Below are 14,603 nucleotides of genomic sequence, written 5' to 3'. Positions count from 1 at the left end.
TCACCTATTTTAGCAGTAGTACTTTTTTTTTTTCTGTAGTCGGACTAAATGCTTCAGCAGTCTTTTATTTTGTGTTTCCTTTTTTTGGCTTACAAAACCGATGCATTGATGAAACCGGTTTGTAGAGACATTAGATACTTTGGAAGCAGGCAAGATGAAAAATAGAAACGCCTTCACCGGGAATCGAGCCACGAACCTCTGGAAATACCGTGCAGAACCACTACACCATGAAGGCACGCTAGGAAGGCGAGAGAAATACCTTATATACTCCCCCTTTTTAAAGGGCGACTGTTGGGTTTTAGGGGACCCAGTCGCTAAATCCTGGGTGCGGAGAATCATCATCCAACACCCTTTTAGTTCGGGCGCCACTGTAGAGATATTAGGTATTTTGGAAGCAGGCAAGATGAAAAATAGCAAACGCTTTCGCCGAGAAAGGAACCATGGACCTCTGGAAATACCGGCTCAGCGTGCAGAATCACTACACCAGGAAGGCACGCTAGGCAGGCGGGAGAAATACCTTATAAGTTTTAACATAAAACTTAAACAACATTTGGAAAAAAATTAAATAATGTAGATGTTCAGGTTTTTGGGGTTATGCAAAGGGTTTCAAGTTTAAAGCTTATCATTATTGTGCTGAGAATGTCTGATCTAATCATCTGATCTACGAATAATTTTTTTCACTCTCTTATAGTGATTGTTGATAATTCTAATCATGCTAACGACTGTAATAACTGAAGCGTTTCGTACCTTGGTATATTATTCCACTACTGCCAATGCAAATATAATTTTTTATTAAACCACAGGCGAAGTAATGGCTAGTTTTCATAATGATTGCTGATAATGTCTAAACATGATAATGAGAATCACACTTCAAACGTCATTTAAGTTATTCTACTATTATTAAACTACAAGAGCTAGCTTACAAAAAATACTGACTCACCGCAATATTAATTTCTTGAAACATATATATTATAGTACATAGTACTTCAAAGTGCATTTTTATAATGTATTCTGGGTAATAATGTGTTATAAAACAAGAATTATTTTCAATTAAAGAGAAATTTTAATTAACTGATTTAAATGTGCAGGCCAATTTAAATTATGTATTATTTTTTCCCTCAACTTATTTTCCTACTGTTTACGTGAAAGGAAATATCAAATATATATTTATCAGTTTTCTTTTAGACGTGAATTTGAAAATTAGGTAATTTTATACGGCTTTAAACAATGATATTCTTTTAAAATTGGAAATAATGATCAAAGAAAGAAATACATGAGTTTTGATTTTCCCCACAAAGTAAAAGAATGCACTTTAGTATCACTAAATTTCATAACACATCCATTACTATTTATTCTGATGCGCGAAAGGCGCCTTTAAGCATCTAGTGCGTATTGCTTGAGGCCTTTCCGGCAGAGACCTACTACCTGACTGACCACAACCGCAGGTCACGGTCAGTGTCGTAATACATCGAACTCGCGGCATTAACGCAGCGAATAGGGAGAAACTATGTTTTAGGTGTTCTAAATGAAATAACGTTTACAGACACAGCTCTAACAACCCTTTTCGACTGTACAAGCGCGTATATCATTCAGCAAACTCAGTTCTCTTAACCTACGGGTTTTCAAAAGTGGATTGATTGATACTTTGCTTTGATAAAGCTTTGAAATACTGACAGCTATAAAGTAAAGAGCTCGCAATTATTGTGTCATTTATAATTTTTTCAGGCTCTCGAGTACCCGTTTACTTCTAATTCTGCTCCCACTATAGAAAGTGCTTTTTTATTGCATTGTTTCTTTCCGAAAAGGTTTTTAATGACCAGAAGATGTAAACGATTCTGACGGTTTAAAAAAACTTGCTAAATTCAAACAAGAAATATTTAAAAAAGAAAACTTGGCAGGATTAAGATTTGACTCTCGCACCAGAGAATATGTTAAGGTTTTCATGCTTTGGTTGAGCTCCCAGTTTACCTATCTGCTCATGGACTCGCTCTCTCTGACACACGTTTTTTGTTTGTTTGTTTTGGTTATTTTAACTTAATTATCAACCATGCCTTTCTTCGCGCCTACGCCATATAAAATTCAACAGTAAAATCACAAAATTTTATAAAATAGCACTAGAATTCCCTATATAGTGTCAAGTGTTACCATACACTTTTCAGCGCAGAAAGGCTATTGTCTTCGAATCTTGCTTTAGTTGTTAGTTTCATTTTTTAAATAACGAGTGGCTGCCAGTGCTAGCCGCCTAAAATAATTACTATAAAAAAGAAAAAATATATATAGGTAGTGTAATTTCACGACTCCAGCTGGTAATGAAAGCGACAAAGATATACGTTTATTGCCTTTAAATTGCTTAGTTTGCTAATCCTTAACAGAAAGATTAAATTTAAAAGAATTAAATATCTTACACCTCGCCAAATGGAAACAAACTGGCCCTTGGAAGTTAAAAATACTTCATATCATACATTTTTATAATTCACTTTAAAATGTTAAAGGCTGCCATAATTTTTTTTCATATTCTCCATATTATTTCTTTAAAAATAATAATAATTCTCTAAATATGTCAGATAAGTTCTGAATTCATAAAAGATGAGAAAAGGCAGTCGACTCTATTGTGGAATTAGAAAATTCATGATCATCCAAAATCTTCTCAGCTCGAGATGAAGATATCTTCAATGAAAGTTTGTATACGTTTGTAAAATTTCAGCACTGTGGGGAAGCTATATAGTAGCTTAGAAATGAGTAGGAGGGACTTAAACCTCAACGGCGTCAGTAGAAAACTAGTTAACCCGCATACAGATAAATTAAAAATTCTTACTTGAAATTACTCTCATCATGGCTCGTATTCATCACCTTTTATCATCCTTTTTGCAAAGCAATTTGTTGAATTCTTAACAGTATACATCATCCTATCATTAAATAGCCATTCCAATGGATTTCTTTTCTATTGTATAAAATTTTAATATTGCACTGTGTACTGCGCTTGATATGTCTTTATTTTATAATGAAAGGATTTTTATTCTATAGGGTATAAATGATATAACTCCCTACTAACTTTTAACATGCAGCAACTGCATACGTCCTTTGTGGCAGCAGGTTTATAATTAAATATTGCTTGCTGCACTGTAGGATCATTTTAATAACCGTTTTTCTGTATATTGCTGTATTTTCTATCGTTATCTGTCCCTTTTATTCCAGAAAGCAAGGATGTTCTGTATTTAAAATTTCGAAGTTTATTTTTTGCTCAAAACTCCCAGTTGTAAATAAAAACTAAATGATTATTTTTTCATGATCTAATTAAATTTTATATATGAAAAATAATATGATCTGGCAATATGCAGTAAATTATTTATGTAACTCTAAGTATATTTGGTTAAATGAAAGTTGCTGTTTAAAAGTTCTCCTTAATGGTATCCCTACCTTCAAACTGTCTTGAATACTTCACAATAACTGAAAATCAAGCCTAAACTATATGCCTACCTAAATTTTCGATACCCAAGTCCTCCGGATACATTTGCAGATTTAAAATTGATAACAAAGCTTTAATGATGTGTTAAAAAGACTTGAAACTTCTTGCAGTTCTTCTCGCACATTGCGGATTTATAAGAAAGTTAAATAAAGTAAATTAATAAAATAATGACTTAATATCAAGATTAACGCTTTCAAAAATAATTTTGAAATATTTCCAGTAATCATCAAAATGCCATAAAAAGCGAATTAGTAAAAGTAACCGAACAATTCAATTTTGGCAGTTTATGTCATAGAATTAGCAAAGGTAAATCAGTAAGTTGTTATATTTAATAACCATTAGTATGTTTCACTTTTACTTCTGAAGAGAACAAAGTTACTGTTTAAACAAAACTACTCACGCGGAGAATCGCCTTTCGTCTTCTAAAATTTTACGATGAAAGTGCGCGATAAGAGGAAAAGTCACTAACAGCACCTCCCTTTTCCAAAAGCATTACCCAGTTTTTTCCCATCCACAATGGATGAGTCTGAAACGAAACAAAGAATTTTTCTTCGGTAACTGGTCGCTAAAAAGTATACGGAATCTTCTTTAATGTAAACAATTGGATAACAGCTCCACTCAACACTCCTATTTAAAATTTAATGGTCTGTTTAAGTTACATAAAAGACAGAATAAAACGGAATTTGCTCTTCCAAATTGCGTGAAGATGGCCAAGACGTTTGTTGCTGTGAGGAGAAGGTCATGTAACGGCAAAGCCAATTCCCCGCCTTCTATTGCTCGAAATTATGCTAGATACAATGTACACAAAAAATGTCCTACATAATATTGTCTAATGTGATATCTAAGAATCTAGAGCATCAAAATATTTTAAAGATAGTTCCACTGATGAAATTCTGTCCACTATTTAATACATGATGGAACAGCGCTCAAGAGCATTCACGAGGATACTTCCAGTCATATAAACATAAGTTTTTCTAGTCTAGAATTCCTCAGTGTTTTAACTTATTTCTGTGCTGTGCTCCGCTGATAAATTACATTAATTGTGCTTCAAGTTGGATTCATTTCAAAGTAAGTGTATATGGATAATTTGAACATGTTCAGCTGTAAAATAAGAAAGAGTGAATTGCATTTTACCTTAGACTCCGGCGATCAAATTTTGCTGTACAAATTTTTCATGGATTAAACAAATAGTCCTTTAATAATTAAAACTTAGAAGGAAATAGCTGGGAAAGAGAAAAAGATTCTGTTGGAAACAACTTTGTGAACGTCCAGCGATTTTATTTATAAACTAACACATATCCTTTATTACAATTTATTAATTATTATACACGAATTACGTTTCTTAACTCTTTATGTAGCAAACCCAGTTTGCAAACTGCTTTCTTTGTCCACTGATTTTTCTTTTAAGAAAATATGTAATATTTTCATTTGAAGAATATAATTGGAAAAAAAACTTTGCACATTCTAAATGGAGAAATATTCATAATATGTCTTCGAGATGAAATCTATCTTCGAAGTGTCGACATAATCTGTTTTCGAAGTGTCTTCGAGTATCTTCGAGGCGAAAGAATACAAGTTTGGTTAGTAAGAAATAATTTATAACTAGCACATTTGTTTTAATTAGATTAGAACTCAAGCTCTGCATGTGAAAATCTGGAAGAAAGAGAATTTCATTTTGTAATTATGCTTGAACTGTTACATTTTCTCTGATACTGCAATTCATAAATTATCCTTAACCCAATGACTATAGCTAAGTGAATTAGCCCTCTTATCTTTCACACTGCAGGTCTTGTCTCTGTTGAAAGCCTGAATGTGCACTGCGACTCATTCATCCGAAGATCCTGATCATGCTATTTGATCAGCATGCGAAATTATGACCACAGTGACAAATTTTTGGGACTATGTACCAATAATGAGCATTTTAAGAGTTTGTTGATCGTTTTATTGAGAAAAGTTAGGAGTACTTTCAGATAACACCAACAGACATCTTTTTTAATTCCACATTATTCTGATTAGAAAAATTAACAATAATTATTCAAGGAAGTGATAAAATGATGAAACAGTCACAAGAAGCATCACACTTAGTGTAAGAATGAAATTTGCATGTCTTAAATATTTTAGATCTAATTAATGTAACTAGACAGTTTGGTCTACACAAAGGGATATTTTGGTCGGATATTAATTAGTTATTTTAATTTAGTTTTATATGATGCATACGATAAAACTCCACCCATAATGATACGCATTTGTATTTGTAAATAAATTACAGGCTGTGTAGTCTTAAAACAAAAATCATAGTTACATATTTAGTGCTCTTATATATTAGTATGAACTAATGTTATGAAACCGTTAAATATACAAATTTTAAAAAATAAAAATCCTTTCCTAAAACTGGACCTGCTTTCACCTGTATAATGAAGATATAAGAATAATGTTTGAAACGAAAATCTCAAAGTATTCTTGCAATTTTTAATCCAAAATTTAATATAAAGACAGTATATCATAGATCGTAGCAGAGTTTTGCATTTACTATTTCATTGATAAGCTTGTTATTATTGACTGAAATATATTGATATGTGCGTGTGTATTATTTATGTATTAAATGCATCAAATTGTTTGCACGGCTAAATATCTTTAGAAAAGTTTGCCATATGTCTATATTCCAATTTAATAAATTAGTCGAATAAGATAGGCCTTAAGATAATTCAACTCATGCGGCATCTTTCAATAAAAAATGTCAGAAACTTTTATACGATTTACTAAAGAAACAAATTTCGATAAAAAATGTAATTCCATTCTCGTGCGCTGAAAATTGCACCAGGTACATTAATTAAAATTTTAGAAACAGCCTACAAATGTTACTAAAATTTAGCTATGCATATTAAATTTTCGAGTCAAATTTCTGTAAATAACAGATCTTGTAGATTTACGCCACAGAAACATTAACTTACTAGGTCTGATTTCAAACGTTTGTTTTTTAATATTTGTAGAAATGCTACAAAATGGAAATTTGTATTTAGCAATCTTTTTTAATTCCATCCCTAATCCATCCCTTTAGTTGCTTTCAACTAAAGTCGGATAGTTTTGTTCAGCTCTGCAATGTCAGTTTCGCATATTACTGGCGATTTCTTCCACCTAAACTAACTTCAGTGATGTCAGGAATGACTTATTAATAACAGCATTTTTCTTACAGGGTAGAGAGAAAAAGTAAAATTCCAGCATTTCTCGTAAAAGGCAGCGAGTGAATAGATTGTTGCAATCTTTTTTTTAAACGCCCGGCGTGAGTGCTAGTGTTCATATTAATAACTGATTAGAAATAGGATAATTTAAGATCTCGATTAATTTAAGAGAGAGCTGAAGATCGGAAAATTTCAAACGAGAAAATCCCGAAATACGATATAAATATTCGAACTCCTGATAGTATTAAAAGCAATTCTGGTAGTTTATAGAATTCCAATTAATGAAAATCCACCATAGATACGTATTAGCAAATAAAAGCGAAAAACGAAACTCAAAATATGATAAGCAACTAAAATATGCATAAAGCTGAGGTAAGATAAAGTAGTTAATAAAGAGTTCCGTTTGCTTTAAATAAACTAAGAGAAGCTATTTAATAATGTGAGCTTCCCACAGTCAGTCTGGTAAATGTAAAACTGCGTAAACACAAAAATAAAAGAAGTAATAATGCTTAAATGAGCAAATAAAAAGTAAAATAACTTACAAAATGGGAAAATTTTAAATAGAAAATAGAAAAGCAAGAAGAATATTTACACAGGAATTGCAAACATGTGAATTTCATTTAAAAAATGTGCTTAATCAACTTTAATGTTCTTACGATTTCAAAAGCCGTATCTTGAAATCCTGAAAACGTTCAGATATTTTGTTAGCTAAGTATTTCCCATTTTCGTAACACTGACATGTATCACTTTTAAGACCTTATAATAATTACGATATAATTAACATTCTTTTTGTAAAAGTTGGAAAGCTTGCCTCTACAAAGCTTATTATAGGCAACATTTATAGCAAAGCTGCATGACTTCATGAGTTTGAAAAACATGCCACTTTTTCACTTTTTCAGTTCTGGATTAAAAGCAGAATACTGCCTATTTATTTTAACATCTGAAAACTATCATGCGATTAAGATGTACAGACTTCTGTAAAGAAAATTTGAAAAGAAGAAAAAATGGTTATAATTAATTATTCCATTACTTTATAAATCATTTACTCTTCGCATTTTAAAACAATTCTGCACTTAACTATGGTTCCAGTTTTATGAAACTCAAATATAAATTTCGAAATCAGGTCGATTATGAACAAACAAGCAGTTGGTCAACAAATTAACTCCGACAACCAGTTGGTCAACAAATTAACTCATGATTTCTCCAACACGTGGTTCCAACTGGTCAAAATATGTTTGTTCAAATCTGAGTGATATAAAAGTGATCAGTTAATATCTGCCTTGTCTTTTGGCTGCTGACTGAAGAAATTTGTCAAACAGGATTCTGTGAGGACTTTTTGTTTTAAAAGATGGAAGCCTAAATTTAGTATGCATGACTATTTATTTTTAAAGCTGCATCTGGATCTATTCTAATGATCATGTCACCAATTCAAATCTTGTTCTCGCGAAGTTACTATAAAAAGAATTTTTGTTAAAACAATATACTTACTAAGAGGAACTAGTGGTAAACACAGTCACGGTCCAAATTCCCTCTGATCACAATAACAACGAAGTATGTGACATCATCTTTTTCTTTGTCTATTTGTGTATGAGGGGTTACATTCTGTTCATTAAAATCTTTCTTTAATATGTTTTGATTTAAAAGATCGTCATTGTTAGCAACCCATCAATCAATGATGAAAAATCACAAAAAGGTCAGTAAATTAAGTTAGAGATTCAGAACAGATTTATTTCGGAAAATAAATGTTTTGCTCTATATAGTGCAATAAAAATCAAAATTCTTCAGTAATTAGTTCGATCGTTAAAAGGATGTACGAGCGGAATGTCCTAGTAATACCGAATGTTAAGAAAAGAAAGACGCTTAGTTTACATTATCATCGCAAATATGTATGTAAACAAAATTTCAAGACAATCGGTTCTGTAGAATTCAGTCAGAAATGTATTTCAAGATTTGAACCAAATTAACAAACAAATTATTCAAACTAAATACAACGAAGCAATTTCAATCTTCATGATAAAATTGGCAATTTTTGTGTGCAAACAAGGCATACTAAAAGCAGAAAATGCTGATTAAATCCAATTAATAACTCAACTCTCTGATTAAGAGTTTCATAATAATACGGTATACATTTTTAAAGAGCCATTTCAAGAAATAATAATAAGCCTCTCATTAAAATCTATCTTCTTGTTTTTCCAAATTTCTAATACTAAAATACGTGTATATAGATTTCACTAACATTTAAGTTATTTTTCTCGCTCTGGTCTTACCTTATTACAACCTTTGCTAATTCCTTTATAATTTCCTTGCGGATAAATTTAGAGAGGCGCACATGATCACGTAACGGCCAAAATACAGGTCAAAGAACAAATTCATTCGATTCAAAGCGAATTGCACATAAAAAGTTGTAAGAACTTAACTTAAGGCTTTAACAACGTACAAAAGGAGATTTATGACTCAAATCTCGTTTTTTGAGCTTAATTTATCAATTTGCAACGTTTTTTGGAAGATAACATTGCAATTTGTGTATGTTTAACAACGCTTCCTTTTGGTGATTTGAGGAATGGCTGATAATGTCAGGATTTCTAATTACTTTATTAAATGAAATGTAATTAAAGATAAATGAAAAACTCATTTCCTTTCAAGAGCGCAGACCTCTTAGCCATCAAGAAACGAGATTTTATGACAGAAAGGGTAAACATTAATAGAAAGGTTAAGTTTAGAAAGATACATGTTTGTTATTTATCTATTTCTCTCTACTAAGATAGCAGTGAAAATGCTACGGCTAATCTATTTCGGCTACTAATACTACGGCTAACAATCGAGATAAGGTTCATCTCTTCAACAAACTTAAACACTTACGAATATAATTTATAATTTCAGATAAGATGGAATTTGCGTCAAACTTTTTAATTGAGAATAAGATGAAAGTTTTAAATCATAAAATTCACTTTATAAAATTTCATATTTGCTGCATCATGCAAACTACATTAAGATGGAAAAATTATGCAACTGTAATAAAGTAATATTATGTTAATAATATCTCTTTGAATGAATACTGAAATTTTCGTGAATGACAAATCATACGCTGATCCGAAGCATTTTACCTCATTTCGGTTTGAAAGCTCCATGTACATATTTTTTATAATAATGATGTAAATATTAAAATTCAGATTTGTTCTTCATTTAGATACAGTACTGTTAAAATGTGTATAATACTGCTTTAAGAAGAAATACATTGACTGATTTACATCTAGTTTACAATCACAGATAATTTTATAACAGATGTTACAAAAAAGTCTGAGTAGAATGAAAGGAGGAAAATTTGCATTTGCATCAGACCTTGAAGGTTTAAGCAAAGCAAAAAAAAATATATATATATATATAGGCCAGTGGTATCCAACTGCAAGTCAACTGGCCACATACGACCTGAGATCTTTATCCGTGGCCCTTGGCAAGGATGATACAGAGTGTTAATTAGTATTACTACTATAACAATGACTTAGACGTACAATGACCCGCACATTAGCCACAAATTTTGCCGGACTTATCAGTTGTTACAATGTTATTATTTTACAACAGTACACAATGTTTATCAGTTACTTCAGTTCGCAAGCTTAATTGCAGTCTTCCTCCTTGAACAGAACTTCTAACAGCGTACAACTGAAAACTGTACTAGAAGGATCTCGTTCCTTTCATGTTTTTTCATTGGCATGTATTAAGTATATTTTTAGATTTAAGGTCATGAGCATTATGTATTCAAAATGGTATTTTAATATGTGCAAACTTATATTAAGTTTCATTATTCCTCAAAATTGCTTCAATTGAAAATGAATTATAGCCCTTATTCTGAAATAACCTGCACTTATTTATCCTGAATGTACTCCTAAATATTGGGTAAAACATTGAGTATGGCCCATGGCTCCAAAGCACGTCTCAAATTGATCCTGGTACGTACAGAAGTTGGCCATTGCCAATGTAGGCCATTGAGGTCAAGTATCCCTAGACCCAGAGGGGTGGTATTATTTTTGTTATTAAATTTAGGTTAACGAGCCTTGTCTGGCTCCAGCAGTGTAGGCCCTGGAGCAAAAATTCGTGGCATTCCAATAAGTGAACAAGAACATAAGTGAATTCTCTGTTTTAGAAACTGTGAATATAATTTTCGTGTTTTCTTAGTAAATTTACATAAATTATTCCAAACCATATTTAGGGCAGCCTTACATATTTTAAACTCACTGTATTTTTTAAAACATTTTTACATTGGGAATTTAAATTTCATTGTGAAAAACATATGTAATATTTGAAAAACTGAAAAATGAATATTTTAACGAAATCCGAGTTTTAACGTTGCAGAATGAATAAATGTTTAAGCAGTTTGAAAGCTGTGTTATAAAGGATTTGTATCTTTCAAATTTATTTTATTCCCTACGATTACGGAACCGCATTTTGAGTGAATATAATTTTTTATCACGCGCTTCACCTTCTGGCAGTAGGAAAGGGAGGGATGCTCCGTGGAGAACTTAAGCGAAACTAGCTTGCATCGAAGGGAAACCTCGAGAACGTCCATGTAAACCAGTTTGGTTGCAAGAACTCTAACCCAGGCCGACTACCGAATGAGTGAAAATAAATTCCTTCTGAGTTTTAAATTAAAATAATTTTAATTGTGCTTTGTTTAATCACTTTGTATGTTTAAAAATCACTAAGTAAAGCATAAATACTTAGTAAAGATTGAATATAAAATAAATTTATTGAAGAGAAAATATTTAGCCGTGAGAAATGAATGAGTAACTACAAAATGTTATTTAAGAATAACAAGAGGTTTTGCTCTAAGTGAATGTAAAACAAATTAGTAATTACTTCAAAAATTGGAAACTAGCGCAAATTTAATTGTATTTAGCTAAAAAAACAAATCTGACGACAATTTAAAGAAACGGCAATAAGCTGATAATTTAATGCAATACAAAACTCTTAAGCGTATAATAAGCAGAAGTTCTTACCCAAAATTAGAATAAGAATAATATCTTAAATATAAATAGAAAAATCAGCAAAACTCATATTTTATGCTAAAAGTAATGCTTTCATAATTTCCATAATAAAAGTAGAGTTTTTCATATTGGAATATAATACAATTAAGTTTCTTCGCCGCAGTGTTTAGATGCACTTTTTCTGTTTTAAGATTTACAGGTATCTTGAAAACTTATAAGGTATTTCTCCCACCTTCCTAACGGGCCTTCGTGGTGTAGCGGTCAGCACACTGAGGCGGTATTTCAGAGGTCCGTGGTTCGATTCCTGGCAAAGGCGATGCTAATTTTTCACCTCTTCTGCTTCCAATTAACCTAATGTCTCTACAGTGGCGCCCGAACTGAACGGGTGTTGGATGATGATTCTCCTCACCCAGGATTTGGCGATTGGATCTCCTAAAAATCCCAGTCGCCCTTTAAAAGTGGGTTGTATATAAGGTATTTCTCTCGCCTTCCTAGCGTGCCTTTGTGGTGTAATGGTTCTACACGCTGGGCCGGTATTCCAGAGGTCCATGGCTCGATTCCTGGAGAAGGCGTTGTTAATTTTTCATCTTTCCTGCTTCCAAAAATATAATGTCTCTACAAACTAATACGTTGTAGCGCATTTATTTATTTTTTTATTTTTGTATTGCTACTGAATGACTAAAAGATAAGTAAAGTGCCTACACATTACTTTTAAACTTCTATATCATTATCAAAATATATGTAATCTCACCAAAATTTTCTCATTTAGAGGTTGCATTACTCATTTAGACCTTTGCGTCTTACCTCATTAACGGCTGAAAAATAGGCAAAGGTAAAAGTAAATTCTCAAGAAAAAACATCAGAAGAATACAAATTAAAAACAACCTTCTAGTTAGAGACAAAAATTAAGTTTTATAACTTTCACGTGGTACGTCAGGTGTTTGATTGAAACTTCACATTTGAATCTGAATCTGTGCAAGTAGCACAGCTAATGCAGCTTCCAATGCAAATTGTAGTACATATCTAGGGAAATAAAGTAGTTAAATGATTTTTTAAACCTTATAGAAATTTTAAATTTTGACGGTTTGTGTCTAATAAAATATCGTATTTTCTTATAGATGTATTATACTGTGAAGAATTGTATTTTCACTCTGTGCCTGGTTAGCATCTTAGTTTCTGCTCATAAGTATTCGACACCTGTGACTAAGCCTCCTAGTAGTCCAGCTAAAGTTACTCATCCGCCTTCATCGACAAATACTCATAAAAAGTACGTTGACTTTGACCTAAAATCTCAGAGCAGCAGGTATGGAAAAGGAGATCCTTACTTTTACCAGCACTACGGCCCCGAGCACAAGAGCTACTACGACCACTGGTACAGTCATTATGGAGAGCATTATCCGTACTACTATAGCAAAAGTTATGATTATCACCACATGATCCCTTACGTCTTGGCTGGTTTAGGAATGCTGCTACTTCCTCTCTTAACTCTAATGCTTACTTTAGCCGTTAATATTGCACCTGCTAGTAATATTCCAACAGCAGTAACAACAGCAACGGGCAAGCTCCTTGGATCCCTCAATTCTACTAAAGTCATCGGAGAAATATGGGATAAGCTGGATTCGGCGATCAGCAAGTATGGAAAACTGAATGATCTTTAAAGAATTTGTGTAAAAAATACTTTTCATATTCTGTGTAATGCTTTGTAATAAAAATATATTTTCATTATGTGATTGAGATGTAATGCTTCCCAGTTTATGTTCAAATAAATATGCATACTTTTTAATACTTTTTTTATATTCCATTCTAACATTTTAAAGAAGTTAATCGTCTGAAGCAAAAAAGATAAAACAATATCACTTTTATTGTATATATTATATTACATTACAAAAAGTATTACTTTATTACATTACAAGGATAACATCACCCATTTGAATTATCTTTTACTGTATTAAAAAACCTAATGGAACAATAATGTCTCTTTGACAAATAGTTGTGATGTGTTTTATTATAAAACCTTTCTTCCCGAGCACTGAGAAATATTTTTATATGAACAAAATGCTCTAACTTCAAATATTTAAATGAAGATCCATTGATACACGGAGAAAATAGTTTATATTTTACAAGTTTTACTTTAAAAAGTTTCTTAGATGCGAGACAGCTAAAATTAAACTTAATAAAATTTAAATCGTCAAATATCTAACAAAAAGGAGTCGGATAGAAAGATTTCACTCTTCACTTTCACTCTGAAGGTTCACAATCAGATAAGGAATTTACAGAAGAACCTTCCAAATGTAAATATAAAGTAATAGTATTATTGAAAGTTTAGAACTATGAAAACATCATGAATAAAATGTTTATTTGAAGTGAATAACATTTTATTTAAAACAATATTTGTTGAACTGAGCAACCCTTGGGAAATCTGAGTTATATTTAAGGAAATTCGGCATTAATAGGGAACTAGAGGAGCTTCAGGGTTTAAGGAAGTAGAAATTGGCGGTAATCTTAAACACCGTGTTTCTTCGATTATTTTCCTATGTAAACGTATCTAAAAACGAGGTGCACATTAGAACTGATGAAATTTTTAAATCGCAAGTTTTTCCGTAATACTAATTGTTCCGAAGTAATTACTTTTATAAATTACTAATTTAAATAAATATATTATTATTATTGTTATTATTATTATTACAAATAAAAGTTGTTTAATAAATATGTATTTGCTAGACGCATTTTAGCATTTCATTTCAATTATTTTATTTGCTTCGATTCAAAATCCATTTCTTTCCCCCTTTTGGTGATATTAAAATTGAGGGATTTGTCTGAGTAACAACAGCATTTAGAATTGAAGCAATGCGACAGAAATAATGCAACAAGTTTAGACGCAATTTGTTCAACAACTTGAATGTATTACATACATGCTTGGCACATCTTCTTGCAAATAAAACCATTCTCAATTATTATATTAAGAGAAATGACATT

At 31.6% G+C, this 14,603-nt stretch overlaps 1 protein-coding gene across 1 annotated transcript; it reads left to right on the top strand.

Annotated features, from left to right (window-relative positions):
* Nucleotides 1-4,403: 4,403 nt before the first annotated feature.
* Nucleotides 4,404-13,402, top strand: LOC118182750 (uncharacterized). Its single transcript, XM_035352135.2, has 2 exons — nucleotides 4,404-4,534; nucleotides 12,746-13,402. The coding sequence occupies exon 2, from the start codon at nucleotides 12,746-12,748 to the stop codon at nucleotides 13,283-13,285; it is 540 nt and encodes a 179-aa protein (XP_035208026.1). The 5' UTR covers nucleotides 4,404-4,534; the 3' UTR covers nucleotides 13,286-13,402.
* Nucleotides 13,403-14,603: the final 1,201 nt, after the last annotated feature.

Source organism: Stegodyphus dumicola, chromosome X1 (genome assembly GCF_044657685.1).
Source record: "Stegodyphus dumicola isolate Sdum_Otavi_A_Nest chromosome X1, ASM4465768v1".
Taxonomy (NCBI): Eukaryota; Metazoa; Arthropoda; class Arachnida; order Araneae; family Eresidae; genus Stegodyphus; species Stegodyphus dumicola.
The sequence above is the reverse complement of the archived record's forward strand: the minus strand, read 5'-3'. Positions and strand labels throughout refer to the sequence as shown.

Excerpts from the sequence above, each read along its gene's own strand:
- LOC118182750 (XM_035352135.2), top strand. The coding sequence starts at position 12,746 with ATGTATTATACTGTGAAGAATTGTATTTTCACTCTGTGCCTGGTTAGC.